Source organism: Macrotis lagotis, chromosome X, assembly GCF_037893015.1.
Source record: "Macrotis lagotis isolate mMagLag1 chromosome X, bilby.v1.9.chrom.fasta, whole genome shotgun sequence".
Classification (NCBI taxonomy): Eukaryota; Metazoa; Chordata; class Mammalia; order Peramelemorphia; family Peramelidae; genus Macrotis; species Macrotis lagotis.
In genome coordinates, this window is record NC_133666.1 from 518,980,361 (window position 1) to 519,005,750 (window position 25,390).

Below are 25,390 nucleotides of genomic sequence, written 5' to 3' on the forward strand. Positions count from 1 at the left end.
AAAATGAAGTGAATGAACTATATTCTTGGGTGAAGTATCATCCTATGAATATATACTATCTGTTTTTGAGTCAGTAGCAAATGACAGCTGCTTAGCCATTAGTTGGCCTGTTAGCAGGTCAATTACATGGATGGCATGCATGCATGCCTGGATTCTGGATAGTGGATGATGCTCTCAAGATTTCTCAGTCAGCTATGGAGTGAAACAAGAGTGTATCCTTGCTCCTATATGTTTTAGCATGATGCTTTTCAGTCATGTTATCCAATGCCTTCACTTTTCAAGTTGAAGAATTTGCTATCAGTGTGGCAGCTGACCTTGAGGCCATGTTCATCCTCATTGAATACATTTAAAAATTAAAATTTTGTATTATCCAGTACTTCAAAATTACAGTTATCTAGAACATGATTTTTTATTGTATAGAATTGTAGACAACCTGAAGATTAGTCTTTTTATATTAATTTTGTGTTCAAATAAACCTTGGAAATAGTTTTCTTAATGAAGTCTGCTGCTTTTTGAATTAATTCCTTTTTTAAAAGTCAAATGTAGAAAAGGTTCAACTTAATTTCAGGTTCAGCTTATTTGACTTCTAGTGTAAGGATTTCTTAAAGATATTGCCTTCTAGAATATTAATGGACTTAGCTTAGTTTTTTTTCCTCCAGAAATGAAACATATCTTCCCAGAAAAGATGTTTCACTGAATAATATGAAACGATGCAAGATTTGAAGTCATTTGGTAAAAGTCTGTATAAAACATTTAAAATATGTTGACCATAATATCCTTGAAAATTAAATAATCAGAAGACGGGTTTCTGAGCCACTCTGCTTCATATTTTTGTTTCAGAAGTATATGAACATTTCTTGAAGGGGTAAAAGGTGGATTGGTATACACTAGTAATTAAAGGCTTTTTAAAAAAATTGACTTGGGTTTTTTTCTGTAGTTCTTGCTTGCTTCAGTATGTAAAATCAACTTGCTAGAGAAGGTTAATTGATCTTTTGATATACATATTTTGATATTTACTTTTACTATTGCTCATCAGCCTAAGAAAACAGAAGCATCTTCCTGCTATTTAGATTCTCCTACAGACACACATTTCCATGGCAACCTAACAGGCAATAGAAAGAAGAGACAGAGTTTATATTAAATATCTTTTAGACTTTGAGCTTGTGGAAATGTTGCTTATTTGCACTGTATGGGTATAAGCTAAACAGTTTAATTTATATATATACGTGTGTGTGTGTGTGTATATATATATATATATATATATATATATATATGTATGTAATATGTTAGTTTTGTTGAAGTGTATCCCAAACCACGTATGATTTCCTTTCCTTTGATGTTTTCAGTGTATGCATTTCATAATCCAGGCAAACTTGGACCAAAAAACAAGTTACTAGTTTAAAAATCATACTTTTAAAATGAAGTATTTTAGATAACCTATGACTGTATTTTAAGAAAAAGAATAATAGCATGTATAATATGGTTTATTCCACCACTGAAACAATATATAGTGTACTCTGGAAGTCGTTATTTTGGGGATTATAGGGAATTGGTTCAGTTACCCTTATTTTAAGCATTTCATCTAGGTTCAAATTTTTTCCTTCTTTGATACGAAGTCATTTTACAAATCGTGTAATTCTACTTCTGTGATATAGAAATATTCTTCCCCCCACACTGATTATGCAATAATAATCTCTCCAGGTTTTCATTTCTAATCCATTCTCTACTTTAATCCTGTTTTAGCCATCAGTAGACAGAGATGGTGATCTCTCAGCACCTTGGTTTTGGAGGTTTGATGTGACTGAAAATTTGACCAGTTTTGTGTTAGCTTGATTGAATTTTAATTAAGATTAATTGGATTTTAATTAAGATTAAAACATAACTCTTCATTGTCAGACTCATTAGAGACTTTCTAGCTCAAAATTAATCAACAAACATTTATTTGTTACTTACTCTGAGTTAGGTACTATGCTAGGAGTGGTGAATACAACACAATGAATGAAACAAACCTTCCTGATCAGGAGCTTTCATTCTAATGAGGGAGACAATAGTGATATAAATATACAAAGAGAATAAAAAGAACCACAGAATAAGTTGCCTATAAAATAGTAAAGAGATCAGAAAAGGCTTCATATAAGAAGGTGGTGTTTGAGCAGTGTCTGGAAGGAAGAGATGGATTCTGTGCTAGGTGTATTATAGGACTGACAAGAGCCTTCTATATTTTTTAGAATAGGAAGAGTTCTCTCACCTTACTGTTAAAAATTTTTTTTCTCATATGTGGTTTCTCATCATCATCACTCACCTGCTCAAAATCTTTTAGTGGATCCCCATTGCTTTCAGGATTAAAATACAAACTCTTAGTCTGGGATTTTAATACCTTCCACAGGTTGGTTTTAATTTTCTAGTCTTTTTTTTGTATAATAGTCCCCCTTTAGGGTGGCTGGGAGGCGCAGTGGATAAAGCACTGGCCCTGGAGTCAGGAGTACCTGGGTTCAAATCTGGTCTCAGACACTTAATAATTACCTAGCTGTGTTGGCCTTGGGCAAGCCACTTAACCCCATTTGCCTTGCAAAAGCCTAAAAAAAAAATAGTCCTCTTTATGTTTCATATAGACTTGGACTAGTGACTGTTTAGTGATCTTGTTTTTCTCTTATCTGTAATATACATTGGGTTGCAAGGTAGTAGGGTTAAGTGACTTGCGTAAGATTACACAGCTAGGTAGTTATTAAGTGTCTGAGGCCGGATTTGAATTCAAGTCCTCCTGACTCCAGGGCCAGTGCTCTATCCACTGTACCACCTAGCTGCCCCTTGTAATAAATCTTGTATATCCAACTTTTGAAATATTTTTCCTTTATGGGTTGTCTCAACTGCAGTCTTTCCATGAAACCTTTGTGTTTGTCCATTTTACCTATTTCATGGTGAAAGTAAATGTAATGATTGTCTTCCATGTTTGTCATGGTGCTTTGTGTTTCTTCATACTTGTTACATTTGCCCTTGTATAATGCATATTTGTGTGTAATCCTTTCAAATTGGATCAAAAGCTTCTTAAGGGAAAGTGACTATGTTTTTCAACTTTTTATTCCTAAATTTCTTTCTTTCCTTGGCGAACTTAGGTGGAGGGAATAGGTAGGGTTTTTTTTATTGATTTTACTTTTCAAATTATGTGTTATGAAAGTTTTTCATCATTTGTCCACGTGTGTATTTATAACTTAGAGAATTTTCTTCCACCCTCCCTACCTACCCTTCCCTCAGTGATGAACAGTCCTGGTGAACATTTGTGTATGAAAGTTTTGTATTAGTCATTTTCTGTATGAGGAATTAGGATTAAGGGAAAAGAAAGCACGCTATGAAATAGGAAGGAAAATGTAAGAGAAATTTTTAAAAAAGTGAACATAGTGTTTATTCAGATTTTGTAGTTTGTGTTGACGTAGCTGTTTGAACTGCTGAGAAAAGCTGCATCCATATCAAAGTTGATTAGCTCACAGTGTTGTTGTTAATATGTTCAATGTTCTCTTAATTCTGCTCCCTTTCAGCATCAATTCTATAATTATTTTCATGCTTGTCTAAAGTCCGAGCATTCATGGATTCATGTTTTCTTATGGAACAGTAGTTCTCCATAACATTCATATACCATAACTATTTCAGCTATTTCCCACTGCCACTGAAAAAAGTTGCTGTGAATATTTTGGAACATGTAAGACTTTTCCCATTTTTTATGATTTCTTCTGGATATAGGTGTCTTGTAACCTTATAAATTTGATTCAGTTATCTATATTTTATCAGAACCCCTAGCTGTGAAAATTGTTTCCCAGCTTAATGTTTTCCTCCTAATCTTGGCAGCATTGGTTTATTAGTGCAAAAGTTTTTTATGTTTAATATAGTCAAAAACCATCTATTTTTGCAGTTTACAAGGTACTCTCTTATTCAGTTATAAATTTCTCCTGTTTTCATAGATCTAATAGAGTATTTCTTGATTTGTTAATTGGTCTTTGCTTTCACCCTTTATGTTTAAATCCTGTATGAAATAGGTAGATTTTTGCATGAGATTTTATAGCAAACCATATTTTTTTGTAACAGCCACATGATTGATTGAATGGTAAAGATAAAAGATCTAATTGTATTAATTGTTAGCTGTCTATAAGGCAGTGTTTGATTTGTTAGAATAGAATTCCACTTGAAAGACCTTCTTTACAATTGTAAAAAATTCCCTGGAAGATTTGAGCCTTTGATGACTGTCAAGTAAGACAAAACAAGTTCTATGCTTTCTGCTAGTATGTTCCAGTGTCATAGAAAACCAGTGCAGAGTTAAAACTCAGATTCCTCCAGGTGTTATTGTTTGTACACAACATATTACATAACACATTACATTAAAGCAATGTTGCAGGTAACTAGTATTATTGCAGATTTCTTCTAAATTAAAGTACATAATCACTAATGAAGAAAAAAATATAGATAGATAAAGAATACTTGCTGTTTGTTGATTGTGATAGACTGTGGAATGAATGACCCATAAAGTAGGTCCAGCATTATAGATCTCTGGTACAGTTAACTATGCATGGACAGAATCAAATTCAAGAGGAGAATAGGCTATTTTTTGAACTCAATTCAAGAAGTATTTTTTCTTTTTAAAAATTTTTATTTTTATTTTCAGTTCCAAATTATCTCCCTTTTCCTTTCTCCTACCCTACTCATTGAGAAGGCAATAAATATGATAGCCATTAAACATATGTAGTCATGTAAAACATTTCTGTGTCAGCCATGTTTTGAAAAAAAAAGCAAACAAAAATAAGAGAAAGTTTCATTCTGTACTCCCCGAGTATGAGTTTTGATTTTTTGATTTTTAAAATTATTTAATGCGATGGGATTAAGTGACTTGCCCAAGATCATACAGCTAGGCAATTATTTAAGTGTCTGAGGCAGGATTTGAACTCAGGTACTCCGGTCTCCAGGGCTTGCCCTATCCACTACACCACCTAGCTGCCCTTATTTTTTAAACTTAAATATGAAATAAGAAAACATCATATGCACAGCAAAATATAAGAGGATTCATAATATAAAGCAGTAAATTTGCTTTTCAAGAAAGCCTATATAATAAATGCTACACAGTATGTTCAAAATTGTCCATTTTTTTCTGTCCTCTGTTGTGCACAATTTATCTCTCCCCCCACTAAGTGTGGATACATACATACATACATACACTTAAACATAGATACACACAAATACACATATATAACTATATATATATATATATACACATTTTTAAATATATACGTATATACAGATACACAAACGAAACACTTATGAACTGTCTTAAAAGCAACAACGCCTCCTCACTCCTCCACTTGACTTCTACTCGTTACCTTGCCCTCTCTTACAAATCCTTCTATTAACCCCTTGATTCTATTTCCTCACCCTTTATCTACCATAGCCTCCCTATCTTCTCCTCTTATTTCTTTCTGAATTTAAAAGGCTTTTATGCTCTTATATAAGTTTACGTATGGTTCCTTCTGTAATCCATTCCATGATAAGAGTAGGCTTCCAGAACTACCAACTTTTCTTCAATGTCTTGACTCCTCTTTATCACTTCTTCCTCTCATACTTCATTTGTTTAAGATAACTTTTTCTAATCTTTGTCTGCACTGTTTTAATTTTTAGGATTACCCTACTCAACTTTACCCCAATCTTTCCTTGAAACTATCTGATTACTAATAACTATCTGGAACACACAGATTACATTTCCAAGTACAAATAGTAAACAATTTGTCTTTATTGAATTCTTGTACCTATTTTAATTTAAATCTTTAATGTTTTAATTATTTATTTTTCCAACTACATTGCAAAGATAGTTTTCAACATTTTTCTCCCTCCCTTCTTCCCCATCTTGACAGAAAGCAATCTAATATAGATTATACATGTATAATTAATGTTAATCAAATATCCATGTTAATCATCTTGTGAAAGAAGAATCAGGTCAAAAAAGGGGGAAAAAGGCATGAGAGGGGAAAAAAACTAAAATAAATAAAATTTAAAAAATTGAAAATAGTAAGCTTTGGTCTGTATTCAGACTTCATAGTGCCTTCTCTGGATGTGGATGGTATTTTCCATCACAAGTCCTTTAAAATCCTCTGATTATTATGCTACTGAGATGAGCAAGTTCATCATAGTTGATCATCAAAAAGAGTGTTGCTATTTATGTGTATAATGTTCTTTTGCTTCTGCTCACTTCACTCAGCATCAGTTCTTCCAAGTCTTTCCAGGCTTTTCAAGACCCTTGTATTTAATCATTGATGCTTTCCTTATTTTTCTTATTTCTTGTATGTCAAATTTCCTATTAAGTTCAGCTCTTTTTGTAACAATCCTGAAAGCCTGGTACTTCATGAATGTCCCCCCCCCCTTCTTCAGGATTAGGCTTAACTTTGCTGGTATGATATTTTTGACTGTAACCCCAATTCTTTTTTGTTCTTTGATATATAGTGTTTCAAGACCTGCCGTCTTTTAAAAAGTAGCTGCTGCTAGTTCTTGTGTAATTCTAATTGTGGCTCCACCATATTTGAATTGATTTTTTCTTGTTACTCTTAATATTTTCTCCTTAACCTGAGGATTTTAGAATTTAGCTATGATATTTCTCTGTTTTTATAGGATCTCTTTCAGGTGGTGATAGGTTGTTCTAATGTTTCAAGACAATTTTCTTTTTTTCTTTTTTCTTTTTGTTTTTTTGCACGGCAATGGGGTTAAGTGACTTGCCCAAGATCACACAGCTAGGTAATTATGAAGTGTCTGAAATTGGATTTGAACTCAGGGCCTCCTGACTCCAGAGCTGGTGCTCTTATCACTGTGGCACCTAGCTGTCCCTCCAGACAATTTTCTTTAATTATTTTATTGTATCAAAATTCCTTTTTTGGTTAGGTTTCATGTAGTCTAATTCTATTGTTTTCTCTTTGTGATCTCTTCAAATCTATTGTTTTGCTTATGAGGTGTTTCTCCTCTTCTATTTTTTTCATTCTTTATATATATATATTTTTTATTATTTCTTGGTTTCTTGTAGTGTCACTGGATTCCCTTGGCTCAGTTCTAAATTTTAAGGAGTCATTTTCTTAAGATTCTGAATCTCTGTTTTGAGTTGGTAGCTTTCTTGTCATAATCTTCTTATTTTTCTTGGACTCATCTTTTATTTTGTTTTTCCTCAATCTCATTGGTTTTTCAAAGTTGTTGAGTTTTGGTTTTTTTGAGTTCTGTGAATATTTTTGGAGCAGGCAATCATTTGATGGAACACGTCGGGTAGTAGGCCTTTTTTTTGCTTCAGTATCTTTCTCTGAAGAAAGTTCTTTTATATTCCCAAAGTAACTGTCTATAGTTGGTTTTTTTCTCTTTTGCCTACTCAGTTTTAAAAGTTTTGTTGTCTGTTTTTTGAAGCAGCTTGTAATATATTTTCACCTCTAATCCTGGGGTTTGGGGAATGGTTCCCTGGCCTCCAGAACATTGTCCTAGGCTCAACTTCTGGACTCCTCTCCCCTTCTAAGCTATAGCTGGGACCCCTCCCCATATTATGCTGGAAATAATCCTGCTCTCTGAGAACCTTCCAGTGGTATAATCTTCAGTTCTCCCCTCTGGCCTGGACCCAAACCCAAAAACCAGTTCTCTTCTGACAGCCTGCAGCCTCTCTACACCACTTTTGCACTCAACTGGCTTGTGCTGGTTCCATCTTACCCAGGACTGCAATTCTCAGAGCAACTGAACCTGGTATCTCTTATCAGCAGGGGTCCCCTCTGTTCCTGACTCCCCTATATGTTGAGTACTCCTATGGCTTAGGTGCAACCCGGCTGCCCCTAAGCCTCTTTGCTATTTCAATGAGTTTGCTTGGAGATGTTCTTCACTCAGGCAGATCTGGATGTTTCTTCCTATCTTGGCCCAGGAGAACCCACTGTTCTGCCCCGGCTCTTGTTTATTTTTGCCCCTCTTAAGTTCATCCTGAGATGCTTTTTTTTTTGATTTGTTTGTAGAGGAAATCTGGAGAGCTTGGAATTTTCTGACTTATTCCACCATCTTTCCTGTATTTCTATGAGTTTTTTATCTGGAGGTGCATCACATTTTATATCTTGAATCCTATGGAATTGTTCTGGATCATTATATTGATCAGAGTTGCTCAGTCTTTCATAGTTGATTGTTGTTACACTGGGGCCGCTAAGTGATAGTGGAATCAGGAAGTCTCAAATCTGGCCTCAGATACCTGTTAATTGCTAGTTGTGTGGCCTTGTGTGAGCCACTTAACCCTGATTGCCTCACATCCAGGGCCATCTCCAGTTGTCTTGATTCATATCTGGCCACTGGACACAGTTAGCTCTGGAGGAGAAAGTGAGCCTGGTTAATTAGCACTAGACTGCCTCACTCAAATCCAATTCACTTGCTTGTCATGGCATCACCTTCCTGATATCATGGTCTTCTTCAGGAATGAAGGGTAAGCATCATCACCGTCTTCATCATTGCAGTATTGTTCTTATTGTATAGATTATTCTAATTCTGTTCACTTTACCTTGCATCATGTAAGCCTTCCAAGGTTTTTAAAAAAAATCTTTAAATCTAGAAAATTCTAGATTTGACTTGTGCAAATTTTACAAGTAGGATTTATCATTAACATAACTCATTAAATCTTTAGTTAATGGAGCGACAGGATTAGAATTATACTTATCCTCACAAGCTTATTTTCTCATGTATTGTTTTTCTTTCCCTTTTGTCATTTATAGGTCATGGTAAAACTCCAAAAGATGCAGCCTCAGTTCGTGCCACACATCCTATACCAGCAGCTTGTGGGATTTATTATTTTGAAGTAAAAATTGTCAGTAAGGGAAGAGATGGGTGAGTATAACTAGCATACCTTTTAGTAAGTAAACCACTCTTGTACTTGGAATGTTTTTTTGCTATTCACTTTCAAAATGATAAAAGTTGTTGATGTATGTACAAATTTGATAACTTTGATTATTCTACAGCTACATTTTAGACTTTTAAATACTGGCTCAAACTAAACATTCTGAAACAATACCTTGAGATATGATGATGATCTTTAGTAGTTTTGGTGTCTGTCTTAAACTATTTAGAACAGGTCTTTATTTGTTGGATATTCAGAGTGGAAGATTGGAGTGAATCAGGAGGAAACATTGTTCTTTTAAATCTTCCTGTTACTTTTTTCAGAATGATGTGGGTAAATGTAGCCACCCTTAGATCCTTGCCACCCTTTGTACTTTAAGGCTGTTAGTCCCACTGACCTCATATCCAAAGTTCTCTTTAGAATCTGAGATACCAGGTACCTTGTTAGGTCTTGTCTGGATTAATGGAAACTCCAGAGAATTTTGAAGAGTGATAGATGATTCTTCACTAGATATTGGTCAGGAGATATGGGTGGGTTTTGGCATCATGATCTTTGTACCATTAACAGGTCCTTTTTCCTGCATCAAGAATTCTTGGAATTTGAGCTTCTTAAATATGTCTCTTGTATATTCAGTGGCATTGTAGCTAATCTTTGAAACAAGTGCTAAGTCAAAAAGGGTTTCAACTCCTACTCTTATGTGTTAAATTTGGTGAAGAAATTTATGTAGAAGTTTGTTCTTTGCTTATTTTTTTGAGTTATGTATAAAGGCTTTAAGGATATAGTAAATATCTGTTTCTAGGGGATTGATCTATTTTTTCAGACATATTTTGAAATTACTAAAACTATTTGAAATGGATTATTTTGAAGGAATGCTTGGACTTTCTGTAAACACTTATTGAGAAAGAACAGCTGCTTGCTGGTTATTATTTTGTTGCTATCGGTCTGGAAGTTAAAAATTTTTTTTTTTTGATTTGGGATTTCTTTAAGAACGCTTGGTCAAGTTTTCTGTAAACCAAAATATATACAAATTTTGAGTTCTATTGTAATTTGAGCCATATTGGCAGCTGAATTTTCTTATAAAATAGCAAGTGAAGGGACAATTGTGAACTGTGTATCTTGGGGAAGGAAAAGAAAAAGGCAAATGGTCAGTTTGAAAAAGATGACATAGGCACGTATATTTTCAGTTTGCCTTGATCAACACAATAAAGTATAAAGAGATGATTTAGTTTATCATATTTTTTATGTTAATACTGTGACTTGAAGGAAGCTCATTTCTGTGTACTAAATTTTGTGTTTGTCTTAAGTTTTTCTAATCTTTAACTTTTGCATGTGATTAGTTTCAAAAAGAATCAAAGGACCTCAGATCATTAGAGCTGGAAGGGGCTTTAGAGATCATCAAGTCTCCTTTAGAGGCAGGCTTGGCTAGGTGGCACAGTAGATAAAGCACTGGGGTCTGGAATCAGGAATATCTGAGTTAGAATCTGGCCTCAAGAGCCCCACCAGATGTGTGATCCTGAGCAAGTCACTCAATCTCTGTCTGCCTCATTTTCTTTAACTGTGAAATGAGAATAATAATAGCACCAACCTTTAAGGGTTGTGACTTTCAAATAAGATCATATTTATTTATAAAGCACAGTATCTGAGCTTATTCCCTTACTCCTTTAAGTACTTTCAGAGAAAAAAAACCAAGATTGAGAGAGATTGACTTGCCCTAGATTGACAGAGTGGGCACTCGAACATAGGTCTTCCTACTCCAAATCTAATGCCCATTCCTCATATGACTATTCAAAAAGAATTTCTCTGAATCTTATTACAAATTAAAAATGTTTCCTATATATCTTTTAAAATTAAAATAAAACAGTCAGATCAAATATTTTTCTTTGTCTTATTCACTACAACAACAATAATAGCAGCTAACCATTTATAAGGTGCCTACTAAAGAGGAATGTGGTCTGCCTGCTTTATTTTAATTTAAATGAGAAATTGTCACTTTAGATATCTTTGAAAAAAATCTTACCTTCCATCAGTTTTTGAAGCAGGCTATCTTAAGAATGCTGTTTCTGATTGGGAACTGGATCCAAATCTAGTTGGATATGCTAATAAAATGAATGGAAGTATAAATAATTCAGAAAGATATGGTCTTGAAATTTATTTGATTTTGGAATGTATTGTTATAGTCGATTATAAGCATGAAGAGATTTATTGCATTCCACACAAAGTAATGAAGCCACTACCCTATAAAGTTGTGACTCCTAGAACTGTTTTGTTTTTCAGCTTACTGTTCTGAAGTTCGATTGTTAGGAGTACTGAGTGCCACCTATCAGACTCGTATAAAATACCAGCCACAGCAAATGTGTCAATTTCACTGACTTTAATTTCTTTCTGTATTATGCCTTTTGGGAATGAAAGAAGATAATGTATTTTTTTTTTCATTTCAAAATCCTTTTCTTCTACTGTTAGACTGTAGACAATAATGAATACATAAGGGATGGTGGTGACATCAACAAAACAATAAAATAAATTCTGATAGTGTCAGCAAGAGACTTGAAAGTAAGGATTTATCAAGTATGAATATAGAAGTAACATAAGATGATCTACAGCTGACTAGTAATTTCTAATATTGCTGCTTTTCTTTTTTTAAGTTTTAATTGTCTCCCACTACAGCTTTAATTTAATCAGTAATATTACTATTACCAGGTTATTTTTAGTGTTTGAAGTATCCATAAGTAGACTACAAAATCTATAAATCTTATTGATGAAATAGAAAATTTGAGTAGTGTAAAAATTAAGTCTGGAATGATATTGAATGTGCTTGTTATTTTAGTATGTTTCTTTCAGCAGTGTACCTGCTACCTTTCCTTAGGTATATGGATGACTTTGGCTATACTTTATTATAATGGGATTTGACCTCTGTACTTTTAGGAAGGAAAATAACATGTCAGGTGCCTTACTCTTGTCAGTAAAACTGATGAAATATCTCTTTACAAGTAAAAAAGGTTGGTTAGTGGTCCAAACTTATAATTTATAGGTAAAAATATTCTGCATTAAAAAACATTTATTCAAAGTGCCTAAAATGAAGTTTGCTAGAATTACCTAGTAAACCCCTAGGCTACCTCTTTACCTTCATTGTTTTGTACTCTGTGCCAATAGTTTCAACAAATAGTTTAAAGAAAAATAACACAAATATCAAAACCAAATGTAAGGGCTTTAAAAATTATTGGTTTTGCCTGTTTAAGTAACAGTGACTACTTGAGAGTAGATTGGATACCCCTGTTCTTTTAACTAAATTTGCTTATTATAATGAACCAGATGTCCAAATTCTTCCATTTACTGAATGAGTTCTAGCGATTTGAAATTAACACTATTACAAATCTCTAGGAATCAGAGAAATAGCTGAATACCCATTTTTTTTTGTCTTCAGTAAATGGTCCCTTAAATGTGCTTATTATTGCTTTGTGAATTACAATGAAATGTTGTGAACCTAGAGGCAAATGGATTATCATGCTAACATGCATTCTATTTTTTTTTTAATTTACCTCTTTTTTTCCCCCCTGTGTTTATTCCTATGTAATTGGGAGGTTTGAATCTATTTTTATGGTGGAAGTGGTTCAGAATTTGGATTTGGAGGTGGGGGTTATTGCAGTTTGCCAGCTGAGGGCTATGAAGAATGAGGTTTTCACCTTGGTTTCACCTTTTCTTTCTCATTGTCTGTAGCTTAAAACAGTTTCTTTATGAAAAACCGAGTGGATTAATTGAGAGGTAGGGAATAGTCTGAAGAAAATCAGAGAAAACTGATAAGAGTATTTTGAGTAAAGAGCAATTTTTTTTCTGCTTAGTTTACTGATAGGCCACCTAGAAAGGTAAAAATACATGAGAGTTTTGGAAAACAGAATGCAAGCTTGGCACAGAGGTATGATATAGTAAAGATGATTTTAATTATCCAGACAACCCTGGAACATTTTTTAATGCCAAAGCAGAGCAGCTAATTATTAGCCAGTAGAGTGTTCTCTCTCTCTTTTTGTCTCTCTCTCTCTCTCTCTCTCTCTCTCTCTCTCTTTTTGTGTCTCTCTCCCTGTCTTTTCTCAGGTGGGATTTATAAGATCCTTAGGTGGAAATTGTCCTCCATCCCCTGGTATGTGATAAGAGGGAAGGAAAACTAACCCTCAAGGTAATAGAACAAATTTCAAAAGAAAGATAATCCCATAGACTAATTATATAGGAGAAGTTAGTATTAGAGGAAGCAAAATTTATAAAAATGAAATTATTATCAGAAAGAAAAGAATACTAAAGCAAGAAAAACAGGAGTTGATAGAAGAGACCAGTTTGGATTCTGACTATCTCTTTAATTTAGATTTTAAAAAGGCATGTAAAGAATTTGAAAGCAGAGAGATAACAGTATCTATACAAAACCATATGGTTCTGGAAAAGTACCAAGAGTGCTTGCAGTTCAGAATGAGTGTAGTCTGTTGGAAAGCTTAGAATAATTTGGAAATTTTTAGCTATATTGGTAAGAGAAAGAGGATCAAAAGCAGGAGAGTTAAGATACCTTCACTGCTTGAGGGAAGAAGTTACAGTGACTAGGAGATAAAATTTATAATTGTTCCAGCACTTTTTTTTATATTTCTATTTTCCCACCCAAGGAGAATGATCTTTGGATTGAAAAGATAAAATGAAAATGTTCCATTGTGAGTTCTAAGGGACTGGAACTAGATTTAGGATTTCTTGGTATATGTAATCTGGTGAGAAATTGGCTCATCTCATCAACTAGTGTTCTGAGAGAGTTGGCTGTAACACTGAGAGATGAAGTGACTTGCCTTGGCCTGGGGTGTGTGGGGTGTTATAGCCAGATGTGTCAGAAGCACTGACTTCGGGGTAGTTCTAGCCACTCCCAGGGAGTTGATAGAAAATATAAATAAGACAGTAGTAAGGGAATACCATCCTGTTCTTGACCAAATTTTCTGACCCAAAATGAACTATATCCTTGACTGTAGAAAAACCTGGTAGCAATAAAGGTACTGTCAGTGATATGTGAAAGATTGAAGACAATGAGGAAAAATCCTGGAAGTTTGGAGGAGTTTGTATTCAGTAAGATATGAGGAGTAGGGAAGAATGAAGTCAAAAATAAGTATAGGGGCAGCTAGGTGGTACAGTGGATAGAGCACCGGTCCTGAAGTCAAGAGTACCTGAATTCAAATTCGACCTCAGACACTTAATAATTACCTAGCTGTGTGGCCTTGGCTAAGCCACTTAACCCCATTTGCCTTGCAAAAACCTTAAAAAAAAAGGTCCAAATTTTTGGACCTGATTGACTGGATGGCTAGAGGAACCCTTGACAGAAATTGATATGTTGAGAAGAACAGGGGCTTGATGGTGCAGTGGATAGTACACTGGCCTTGGAGTCAGGAATACTTGAGTTCAAATCCTGTCTCAGACACTTAATTGCCTAACTGTGTGGACTTGGGCAAGGCACTTAGCCCCATTTGCCTTGTAAGAGAGAGAGAGAGAGAGAGAGAGAGAGAGAGAGAAGTGAGTTTGAGGAGAAAGAATGCAGTCTATTTTGGGCATACTGAGATGTCTACTGGACATAAATTTGGGAAATGCTAATTAAGTGATTATATAGGACAGTCTGGGAAAGAGATCAAGCTAGATATTGAGGGTTTAGATTGTATCTCATTTGAAAATGATTGGGGAGTGATATTGAACTACAAGCTCAATATAAAGTAAACTGAAAAAAAACTCGCATAATTTTTAGAAATAAAGAAATGATTATTTTTTTTGTCTGACAAGACAGCTTGGTATTGCAGTAGATAGAGCACCAAGACTTAGAGTCAGGAAAACCTGCGTTCTAATTCATCCTCAGACACTAGTTAGTTGGGTGACTTCTGCACAAACTAATTTCAGTTTGCCTCAGTTTCCTAGTCTATAAAATGAGCTTTAGAAGGAAATGGCAAACTGCTTCAGTATATGTGCCAGGTAAACTCCAAATAAAGCCAAAGAGTTGGACATGACTAAAATGACTACAAAGTCTGACTTATTAAACCATAACTAGTATATTAGAGTATTCAGTTCTGAGTAACCATAGTTTAGGAAGCACATAAGCTAGAGGGCAACAAAGATGGTTCATGCCTTTAAGACCTTTGGTTGAAGGAGATGAACTGGTACTGTTTAGTCAAGAGAATAGAGCAACTAAGTGATGCAGTGGATAGAGCACTGGCCTTGGAATCAGGAGGATGGGAGTTGGAATCCAACCTCTGATATTTACTAGCTATATGACTTGGGGCAAATTATTTAACCCTGGCTGCCCCTTATCCAGGGCTAGCACCTGTCTTGATTCATATCTGGTCAATGAACCCAGATGACTCTGGAAGAGAAAGTGTGGCTGATAACTAAGCACAGCCCCCCTCATCAAATTCAGTTCATGTGCTTGTCTTGGCATCACCTGGTTGATATCAGGGTCTTCTTCGAAAATGAAGAAGAAAAGAGTTGAGGGAGGGAATAGAGTATGATCATTCTTCAAGTATTTGTAGGACTGTCATGTAGAAGGGAGATCAATTTGACACAAGTCTAATTCCTGCAGAGTTATCTTTTTCCTTCTCAACTACTTACTTATAGCTTTTTAAAGCATACAAAGTTGTATTATTATTATTTTTACATTATTTAATTGTATTTAATGATCTTTCCTCTTCCCAGAGAGTCATCTCATATAACAAATAATATTTTTTAAAGATTTAAGAAAAAGGGGCAGCTAGGTGGTGCAGTGGATAGAGCACCGGCCCTGGAGTCAGGAGTACCTGAGTTCAAATCCGGCCTCAGACACTTAATAATTACCTAGCTGTGTGGCTTTGGGCAAGTCACTTAGCCCATTGCCTTGCAAAAAAATTAAAAAACTAAAAAAAAGATTTAAAAAAGAAGAAAAAATTAGAAAGATCAGTATATTAAATTCCAAAATACAGTGTGGATACCTGTGGACCTCCTTACCTCCACAGAAAAGTAGATTAGTAGTGTAATAATAATCCCCTCATTTGAGCTTGATTTTTATAATTTTGTTACATTTCTTTCTGATTGTGTCTGTGTTTCCATTTCCATTGCAGTAATTGTGAATGTTGGGTTTTTTTTTTGACTCTACTCTGTATCAGTTCATGTAGATTTTCCCTTGTTTCTGAGTATTCTTCACACCTCATATATAATTTCTTATAGCATAAGTGATATTCTTTTATGTTCCTGTATGACTCTCTGTTTAGCCTTTCCCCAATTGATGGGCATGTACTTTGTTTTCCAGCTCTTTGCTATCATGCTGCTATAAATATAAATAGGATATATATATATATATATATATATATATATATATATACACACATATATATATATTTGATAAAAGGTCCTCATATATATATATGAGGACCTTTTTTAAAATCAATGACTTCCTTGAGGTATAAGCTTAGTAATAGAGATGCTGGTTCAGGGATCACTTTTTGGTCACTTTATTTTTATAATTCCAAATTGCTTTTCAAAATGGTCATACCATTTTACAGTTGTACCAACAACGAATCAGTGTGTCTATATTTCCACAATCTCTCTAACATTGACTTTACTTTTTGATACTTGATTTTCTAACTTTGAAAAAAAGTTTTGAACTTTAATACAAAATAAGAAAAAAGTTGCCTTGTATACAGCAGAACATGAGAAGATTCAATATAAACCAATAAATTTCCATTTCAAGAAAACAATAACATGCCACATGTTGTTTTCCAAGCTGCCCTGCTTTTCTTTACTTCCTTGTAGGGTTTCATTTGTTCTCTGCTATGCAGTTTTACCTTATTCTTCCCTTCCCAGCTCCCCTCTATGCTTCTCATACATAGAGGTCTATAAACATACATATAGAGTCATACATACACACACAGACATATATACATATATATAAGAACGTACTGTCCTTATATCCTCTTGTTATCAGTTTCTTGTGGATAGCATCTTCGTTTATAAGGTCCAAGTCTTTCCATGTTTTCTAAATCAACCAGCTCATCATTTCGTATACCACAGCAATACTCCAACACAATCATGTTCTGAGAGATTGTCTATGAAAGTTCTCCCTAATTTTTGCATACCTTCTATCCTTGGCTTGTATAGATTTTATATATTAAAGATTTTACACTTTAGCAATGCTCTCACTAAATCTGCTTCCTTTACATCTTCCCCCCCTTTTTTTGAAGTTCCTGACTTTGTTCTTCCAAATTACCTTTGGAATTATTTTTTTCTAACTCAGTAGGTTAATTTTTTTAGTGATTTAAGTGATTACATAAATATTAAAATTGTTGTTTAAAATTATATTGGCTTTACTTACACATGAACAATAACTATTACTTTAGTTATTTAGATATATCTATATTTGTATGAAAAATGTTTTATGTTTATGTTTGCATAGTTCCTGGGTCTATTTTGTCAGGTGCACTCTCAGGTATTTTATATTGTATTGTAATTTTAAGTAATCTGAAACAATACTATGGTTGACACATAGTGTAGTTACTCTATTTTTCTCTTTTGATTAAATCTATTTTAGCTGTAACTTTGTCTCAGAATATAACAAACTTTGCCTTTTTTACATAATTCTACTCTTTTCCTGACCTTTATTTTATATTTGTATGTATCTCTCATTTTTATAGCATTTTCTGAAAGCAATATATTATTGAATCCAGATTTTTAATCTGCTCTATTAACATTTTTATGGATAAATTTATCCCATTCACTTTCTGTAATGTATTTGTGGTATATTCTTCTCGTCCTATTACGATTTCTCCTCACTCCTGCTTTACTTTCTGCTACTTTGCACTCCTATTCCTTAACCTGTCCTCCTCTTCACAAATTTCTCCCTTATCCTCTCCCTACCATATCCGCTTGTCCTTTTGTTTCTTTCTGAATTTAGAGGACTTCTTTACCCTTTTAGATGTGTGTGTATCAGTTTCTACTTTTTTTTTGTCTAATTTGTATGAAATAATTGTTTCTTTTTATCTTTCCCTATAGTTGTTTTTTTTAGAATCACCCCATCATACTTGGCTCAGCCCACATTTTTTGTCAAACTATTCAAATAAAAATGAATCTTAAAAGAACTGATAATACTTCCATATATAAGAAGTAAATAATTTGACCTTATTGAGTCCCTTTTAATTGATCCTTAATGTTTATTTAATATTTCTCCTGGATGTTATGTCAGATTTTCCTTTAAATTCTTCTGTTTTTGTCACAAATAACTGCAAGTCTTTCACTTTATTAAATGTTCATTTTTTTTCCACCCAGTAACTGCATGTAATCCTTACTGTAGTTCCACTAAATTTAAATTGTTTTTTCTTAATTGCTTTCAGTATTTTCTCCTTAACCTGGGAGCTTTGATACTTAAACTCCCCTCTCCACTCCTAAGGAGGGGGAACATACCATCCCAAAATGTGCTTACTCCTTTTGGTCCCTCTATCCAGTGGCTGCAAACTACTGCTGTATCCTCTGCCCTGCCCAAGGACTCTGCTGTACTGCTGGTGCCCACAGTCAGCAGAGGCCTCTCCCCACTGCTGTTGGACTCACTCATGTCTGTGCTAGCAGCTTCTCTCTCAACAGTAGAAGATCCTTCAATCTTCTACTCAGCCATCAGACTCCCTTTCTTTTTTTTTTTAGGTTTTTTTTGCTAGGCAATGGGGTTAAATGGCTTGCCCAAGACCACACAGCTAGGTAATTATTAAGTGTCTGAGACCAGATTTGAACCTAGGTACTCCTGACTCCCGGGCCGGTGCTTTATCCACTGCACCACCTAGCTGCCCCCCTTTCTGTCTTTGAGATGAAAATTTTCAAGGCTATGGCTGCCTCCTTTGTGTGGATTTTCAAGAGCTGGTCTAGAGATTTTTGCACTTCACTCCAGCAGAACCTCTGCTCTTGCAGGTCTGGTCTTTCTTGAGTTCTTCTTAGGGTGTTTTAAGAGAACAATTGCTTCCCCTACTATTTTGTCTATTTATCCTGTTTTACATGACCTCTGAGGTAAAGTTATGCCTTTTGTTATAGAGGAAATTTGGAGAGCCAAGTTTTCTGACCTATTCCACCATCTTCTTGGAATCCTCTCCCCAAAGTATGAGGTGGAATCTCAAGGGTGTTTTGATTTTCATTTCTCCTTTTAGTGATTTGGAGCATTCTTTCTTATGGTTGTGAATACTTTGCAGTCCTTTTGAGGACTGTTTGTTCATATCTTTTGACCATTAATTATTTATTGGGGAATAAACTGTTGGTCTGATATATTTATTAATTTTTTATCTTTTTCAAGTTCTTTTCCCTTCCAAACATTGCTTGCACTCTTTCCTTTTAATGAAGCTTTTATCAGTCAGAATCTTTGATTTTGGTGAAATGATATTATACCTAGAAGGCCACTTTGCATTTTGCTTCACTCATACTCTCCTGCTCAAATCAGTTTACTCATCTGAAAAAAAAGATTAGATGTTTAAGGTTTCTTCTGGTTTTATCTATTGATTTTGCTATATAGTTCTATTACTATTTCTTTTCTTTTTGAGAAGATATTTCCCTCCTCCTATAAACCTTCAGTAATATCTCCTGAATTTCTATGGTATTTTCAAAGGTCATAGGTCTAGCTGGAAGGAACTTTAGAAGCCATCTAGTATAGCCCTTAATTTTATTTATTAAATTTTGTTGATGGGGCGGCTAGGTGGCGCAGTGGATAAAGCACCTGCCTTGGAGTCAGGAGTACCTGGGTTCAAATTCGGTCTCAGACACTTAATAATGACCTAGCTGTGTGGCCTTGGGCAAGCCACTTAACCCCATTTGCCTTGCAAAAACCTAAAAAAAAAAATTTGTTGATGTTGTTTGTTTTTATACAATTTTTTTCTTTTTCTTGAGATACATGGATTTATTTTTCCAGCATGAAATGGTAGCTTTCAACAATCATTTTTCTGTAAGGGTTTGAGTTTTGCATTTTTCCTCCCTCCTTTCCTCCCCTCCCCCCTTCCCAAAAAGGAATCCAATATAGGCCTATATGTATAATCATGTTAAACATAGACCCGTTTTATATTGTGAGAGAAAAATCAAATCAAAATGGAGAAAAAAGAATAGAGAGCAAAAACATAATATATATGAAAACATTTAAAAGTTGAAGATATTAAGTTTTGATCTACATTTAAACCCCACAGATATTTGGATATGGATGGTGTTTTCTGTCACAAGTCTTTTAGAATTGTCTGGTTAATGTACTGATGAAGTGAATAAGCCCATCATAGTTGATCACCCAATGTTGTTGGTATGTATCATGTCCTTCTGGTTCTGTTTACTTCACTTGAACTTTCCAAGCTATTCTGAAGTCCTGCCCCTCATGTTTCATCACATTCAGAAAATTAAGCAGAACATTCAACTTCTACTATTCTGGGTAAGCAATTTAGTTTAATGAACATTTACTAATCAAATTTCTGCTGTAAAAATATACCTCACATTTGTTCAGTAAAATAAAAAAAATCAGTATACATGTGATTATTGAACATTAAATTAAGCATTTGTTCAGCCGTTCTTCAATTGTGGGCATCTCCTCAATTTCCAATTTTTTTGCCATTATACAAAAACTACTATAAATATTTTTGTACATGTGTGTTTTTTACCTTTTTTTCATGATCTCTTTGGGACACTGACCTGGTAGTCTTATTTATTGCTGGATCAAAGGGTATGCAGTTTTATTGTCCTTTGGGCATAATTCCAGATCGGTCTCCAGAAAGGTTGGATTAGTTCACAACTCTGCCAACAATGCATCAGTTTTCCAGTTGTAGTCCCCCCCCCCAATCATTTTCCTTTTTAGTCATATTGGCCAGTCTGACAGGTGTGAAGTTGTACCTCAAAGAGCTGTTGTAATTTGCATTTCCCAAATCAATAATGGTTTAGAGCATTTTATCATATAACTGTAGATGGCTTTAATTTCTTCATCTGAAAATTGCCTTTTCATATCCTTTGATTATCAATTGGGGAATGACTTTATACATTTCTAAGTATATATCTCATTTTGTAGTAAGTCTTCTCTTGTAACAAAGATTAAAACAAATCCAGATTTTTAAGTTAGCAATACCTACTAACACATTAATTGAGCTACAGCATTGCATACTCATAACCTTCTTTCCCCCAGACTCTTCAAAAAATAGGTATATTTTCTCATCTGAGGCTTATATTACACAAATTCAGATTGTTTTTATTCTTTAGTTCATATTGTCTTAGGCATTGTACATGTTGGTTTTGTTGTTATACTTCTTTGAATTCCTCATGGTTTATTTTCTTATAATGCAGTAATACTCTTTCATTTATATAGCAGTTTGCCATTCCTTAAGTGATATAATCCTCTATTTTACAAATGAGGAAACTGAGACCCATAATTGTTAGCTACCAAAGGGAGCAGCAGGTAAGGTAAAGCCTGGATTTGAAACCAGCTCCTCATCCCAACACCTTTTTTACTTTATTGCTTTGCTCTCCTAGATGTTTTAGACAGTTATCATGTTCAACTTTGTTTTTGTGAATAACTTTCTTGGCCTACTAGTTTGAAAACTCTTTTGAGTCAAAGATTTTTATCTTTCTAAACCTTTGAAAGCCTCATTCATAATGTTCAATAATCACATTATACTGATTTTTTTTATTTTATTGAACAAATGTGTGAGGTATATTTTTAATGGCAGAAATTTTATTAGTAAATGTTCATTAAATTGAATTGCTTACCTAGATTTAGTTCTGGTTAATTTTCTGGTTTAACTGAGGTTTATCTAGGAAAAGGGGCAGCTACATGGTACATTGGATGAAGTGCATGTACCCCCAAGTCAGAAAGACTCAGCTTTATGAATTCAAATGTAGCTTCAGATACTTCTTCAATGTGTGACCTGGGCAAGTTACACTTTTTGCCTCAATTTCTCATCTATAAAATGAGCTGGAGAAGGAAATAGCAAATTACTCCAGTATCTTTGTCATGAAAACTCCAAATGTACAGAATTGGACATGACTGAAAACTGACTTAACAAAACAAAAACTGAAAAAAAAATCTCCTATTTCTTTTACATTGTTGAAAATATTTTTTCCCTTGCTTTTTGCAAGGTAATGGGATTAAAGTGACTTGCCCAAGGACACACAGCTAAGTAATTATGAAGTGCCTGAGATCACATTTGAACTCGGGTCCTCCTGACTCCCAAGTTTGGTGCCACCTAGCTGCCCTGAAAATCTTTACTTTTTCTTTTTAATGTGTCAGAGCACTTTTCTGATCCAGGTAAAGTTATGTTCCAACAATTGTGTTCAATACAATTAATATTTGATGAGTCAAGAGTTTCCTAGTACCTGATGTGCATCTTTCTGACTATATTTCTGAGTATATGCTATTTTAAATGTAAATAGGTATAGGAGTTTGGACTTTAAAGTATGTATACCAATCTTGAAACAGGCTCAGGAAGTACCTTTTCTGATTAGATTCATGCTCTTTGTTTATTTTCTTGTCACTTACCACATTTCTTTTAAGTCAAGTATGTATAGAGGAAATAAGAGTCATTTTTTATGTAATAGTTCTTTGAAATTTGCCAAGTTCTTATTTCATCACTCTATGAGTTAACAGTACTGCAAGTTTTATTCTTGTTTTTGATATGGTAGAAATTGGAGTTCACAGTTTAAGGAGTATGATAAACATTCTACAGCTAGTGTTAGAAGCAAAATTCAAATCATGATCTCCTCTAACTCTTCTAATTCCAGCACTCTTTGACTGTTCTGCCTTTAATTGGGTTTACTATTAATTGAACTTGTATTTTTATATGAATACCCAGTTTTATATGGTTTAAATTATAGTGAACCTCCATTTTTTGCAGTAATTTCACAAGTAAGATTAAGTAGATAATATTTATCGTATATTTCAAATGATTTGACAACTTCTAAGGAAAATATGTTACAGTGAGGAACACTTAAAAATATAAATCTTTAGAATAAAGTGATTTTCTTTTGCTTATGTAAATGTGCTAACTTGTAATATTAAATAAATGCATTTTTTTGGTCATTTTAGAAAATGGTATTAAAAATAAAAGTACTGTACTTTTAAAGGTAGTTTTAACTTTTATTATTTATGTTGACTCAAAAAAACAAGTTTACTAGGAACTTACAAGTGAGAGTAATAAAGAATTCATCAAAATTTTACTTGCATAATTATATAAAAAAGATTTAATTTTGTTTTGGAGTTTTTGTCCTACATAGCTTATTGATCAAAGTGTTCGAGTATTTTTTTCAATGAACATACCAAAATAAAATAAAAAATCACTTAAGGGGGAAGGTAGGTGGCATAGTGGATAAAGCAACAGCCCTAGAGTCAGGAGGACCTGAGTTCAGATACAGCCTCTGACACTTAATAATTACCTGCCTGTGTGACCTTGGGCAGGTCACTTAACCCCATTGCCTTAAATTAAAAAAAAAATCACTTAAGGGCCGAAATTTAAAAAAATTTAGCTTTATTCATAAATTTTGCCTTGGCCAAATACTTCCCAATGAAGACTCAAACCTTTATAGAGTACATGCAATGAATGATTGTTTGTAATTTAAAAGTTTTTTTACTTTAAGAGGTTTTTCTTACTAAACTAGTGAGTTTCTGTGGTGCATTTTAAGCAAGATTTTTACAGTGTTTTAGAAATATATAAAATGTACCTATATTCTTTGGAATCTATAACTTTCCTGTTGATTTGAATCATATTGACATATCCCTCTTAAATATAAGCACGTGTAGTATCCTGAATATAGTATTCTTAAAGTATTCTTTTTAGGGGAATCTAATATTTGAAGATTTGATCTTGAACAGAGATAATAAAAGGTGGTGAAATACAAGAGGATTCTTTTAAATAGTGAGCTCCTCTAATAAATTTAAGTGTTTGTTTACAGATCAGTAGCAACTTGACAGAAACTGAGGGGCAGAAAAACTTAAGGCTAAAGTGTTAGGAGGTCATTGCCAATTGAAGATCTATCTGAAATGAAGATAAAGCACCTCTGAAATTTTAATGTAAGTCAGTAGGAAAGTGATCTAATTGACAACAATTTACAAAACTTCCCGGAATTTATATAAATTAGTTTGTACTTGTTTTAAAACCCATAATCCTGGGTCTGTTTTTCTGTTATTTTTTGCTATTTTTTAGCATATTTTCTATCACAACTGGCAAATCCCTGTTTTCTCTATTGCAGAGATGAGAAAGTGCTTGACTCATTTTTTTTATACTGAGGACCCTAAGACTTAAATGGGAAGATTGTTAAAATGCAAGTTAGAAAAATAGGATTTAATTTTGTATGATTTTGCTTTCCATATGATTAGCTTTGGCTAGGAACTAGGCTATTTTCTCCCACAAAGAAAGACAATTTAAAAACAAAAACAAAAAAACCCCACACAAAAACCCTACCCCAACTTTTTAAGAGTAGCTTTATTAAAAGAAAGAAAAATTATAGTAATTTGTGAGAATTTGAATACTCATGGGATATAATACTAGGAAGTCAAGTTTTTGTTTTTCTTTTTCAAATTTGGAAATTAGATTTCTAATGATAGAAAAATGATCAAATTCTTTTACTTTGTTTAATATTACTGTTAAGGGATGAATAGTCTACTTAAAAAGGAAGAAAAATTGTTGACAAAGAAGAAAGAATAAGATTGTTTCTTTTTAATTTAATTTAATTTAATTTAATTTTCCTTTGCTAAAATCTTATTACAAAGAATATAAGGGTATTCTTTTGGATTCGAATTTTGTTATGCTTCATTAACTAGTCAGTTATTGATTTGATATTTAAGGTTTCTAGGTTCAAATATCTTCAAGTTTTATTTCTGCCTTTTTTGTTCTTATCTCTTGCTTCCAGATATTTCCTAACCCCCCTTCCCAGTGTACCTCCCCTTGTAACAGAGAAAAACATAGTTAAACAAATATACACTTCATGACAGATTGGTCGCAGTTGAAGTCATGGGCAAAGTTCCATGGCAGTAATCTCTTAATACAAATTCTCTGCCTCCATAAAGTAGGTAGGCAAATTTCCTTTCTCTTCTTAAAGGCCAAGATTGGTTGGTATAATTATCATGACCATAAGGTATTTCTTTTCTAACTTTTAAATTGATTCCCTGTCCCATTCACCACAGAAAACTATTCTGCCTTTAAACTCTCAACTTCCTCCTCACCTCTCTTTCAACTGAGAACTTTTCCTCTTCACCAAAAAAAAAAAATTGAGGTCATTTGATATGACTTTTCTATTTAATTTTCTTCATCTTTTCTTTCCCCTCAGTCTCTCGACAAAGAGGTAGTCCTTAATGCCAAGGGCAACTTAATGTTTGTGTACTTGATTCAATATTCTCTTGTTTTCTCCAGCAGAATACAGTCAAAATCATTCCACCCCTACACACCCAGAATACATAGTGATTTAAGAGGTGTCTCCTCCATCTTTTCAAAAAGCCATAACTAGACAGATATCATTCATACAAGCTCTATTATTCTATATCTCTCTTCTCTTTCTCAGCCAGACTCTTTGAAA

At 33.8% G+C, this 25,390-nt stretch overlaps 1 protein-coding gene across 1 annotated transcript in view; it reads left to right on the forward strand.

Moving 5' to 3' along the window:
• The window catches only part of RANBP9 (RAN binding protein 9), a 106,899-nt gene that overhangs the window by 17,257 nt on the left and 64,252 nt on the right, over positions 1-25,390 (forward strand). The window contains exon 2 of the mRNA XM_074207662.1: positions 8,742-8,853. Coding sequence (XP_074063763.1) covers positions 8,742-8,853 — 112 coding nt within the window. The remainder of the gene's footprint in view (positions 1-8,741; positions 8,854-25,390) is intronic.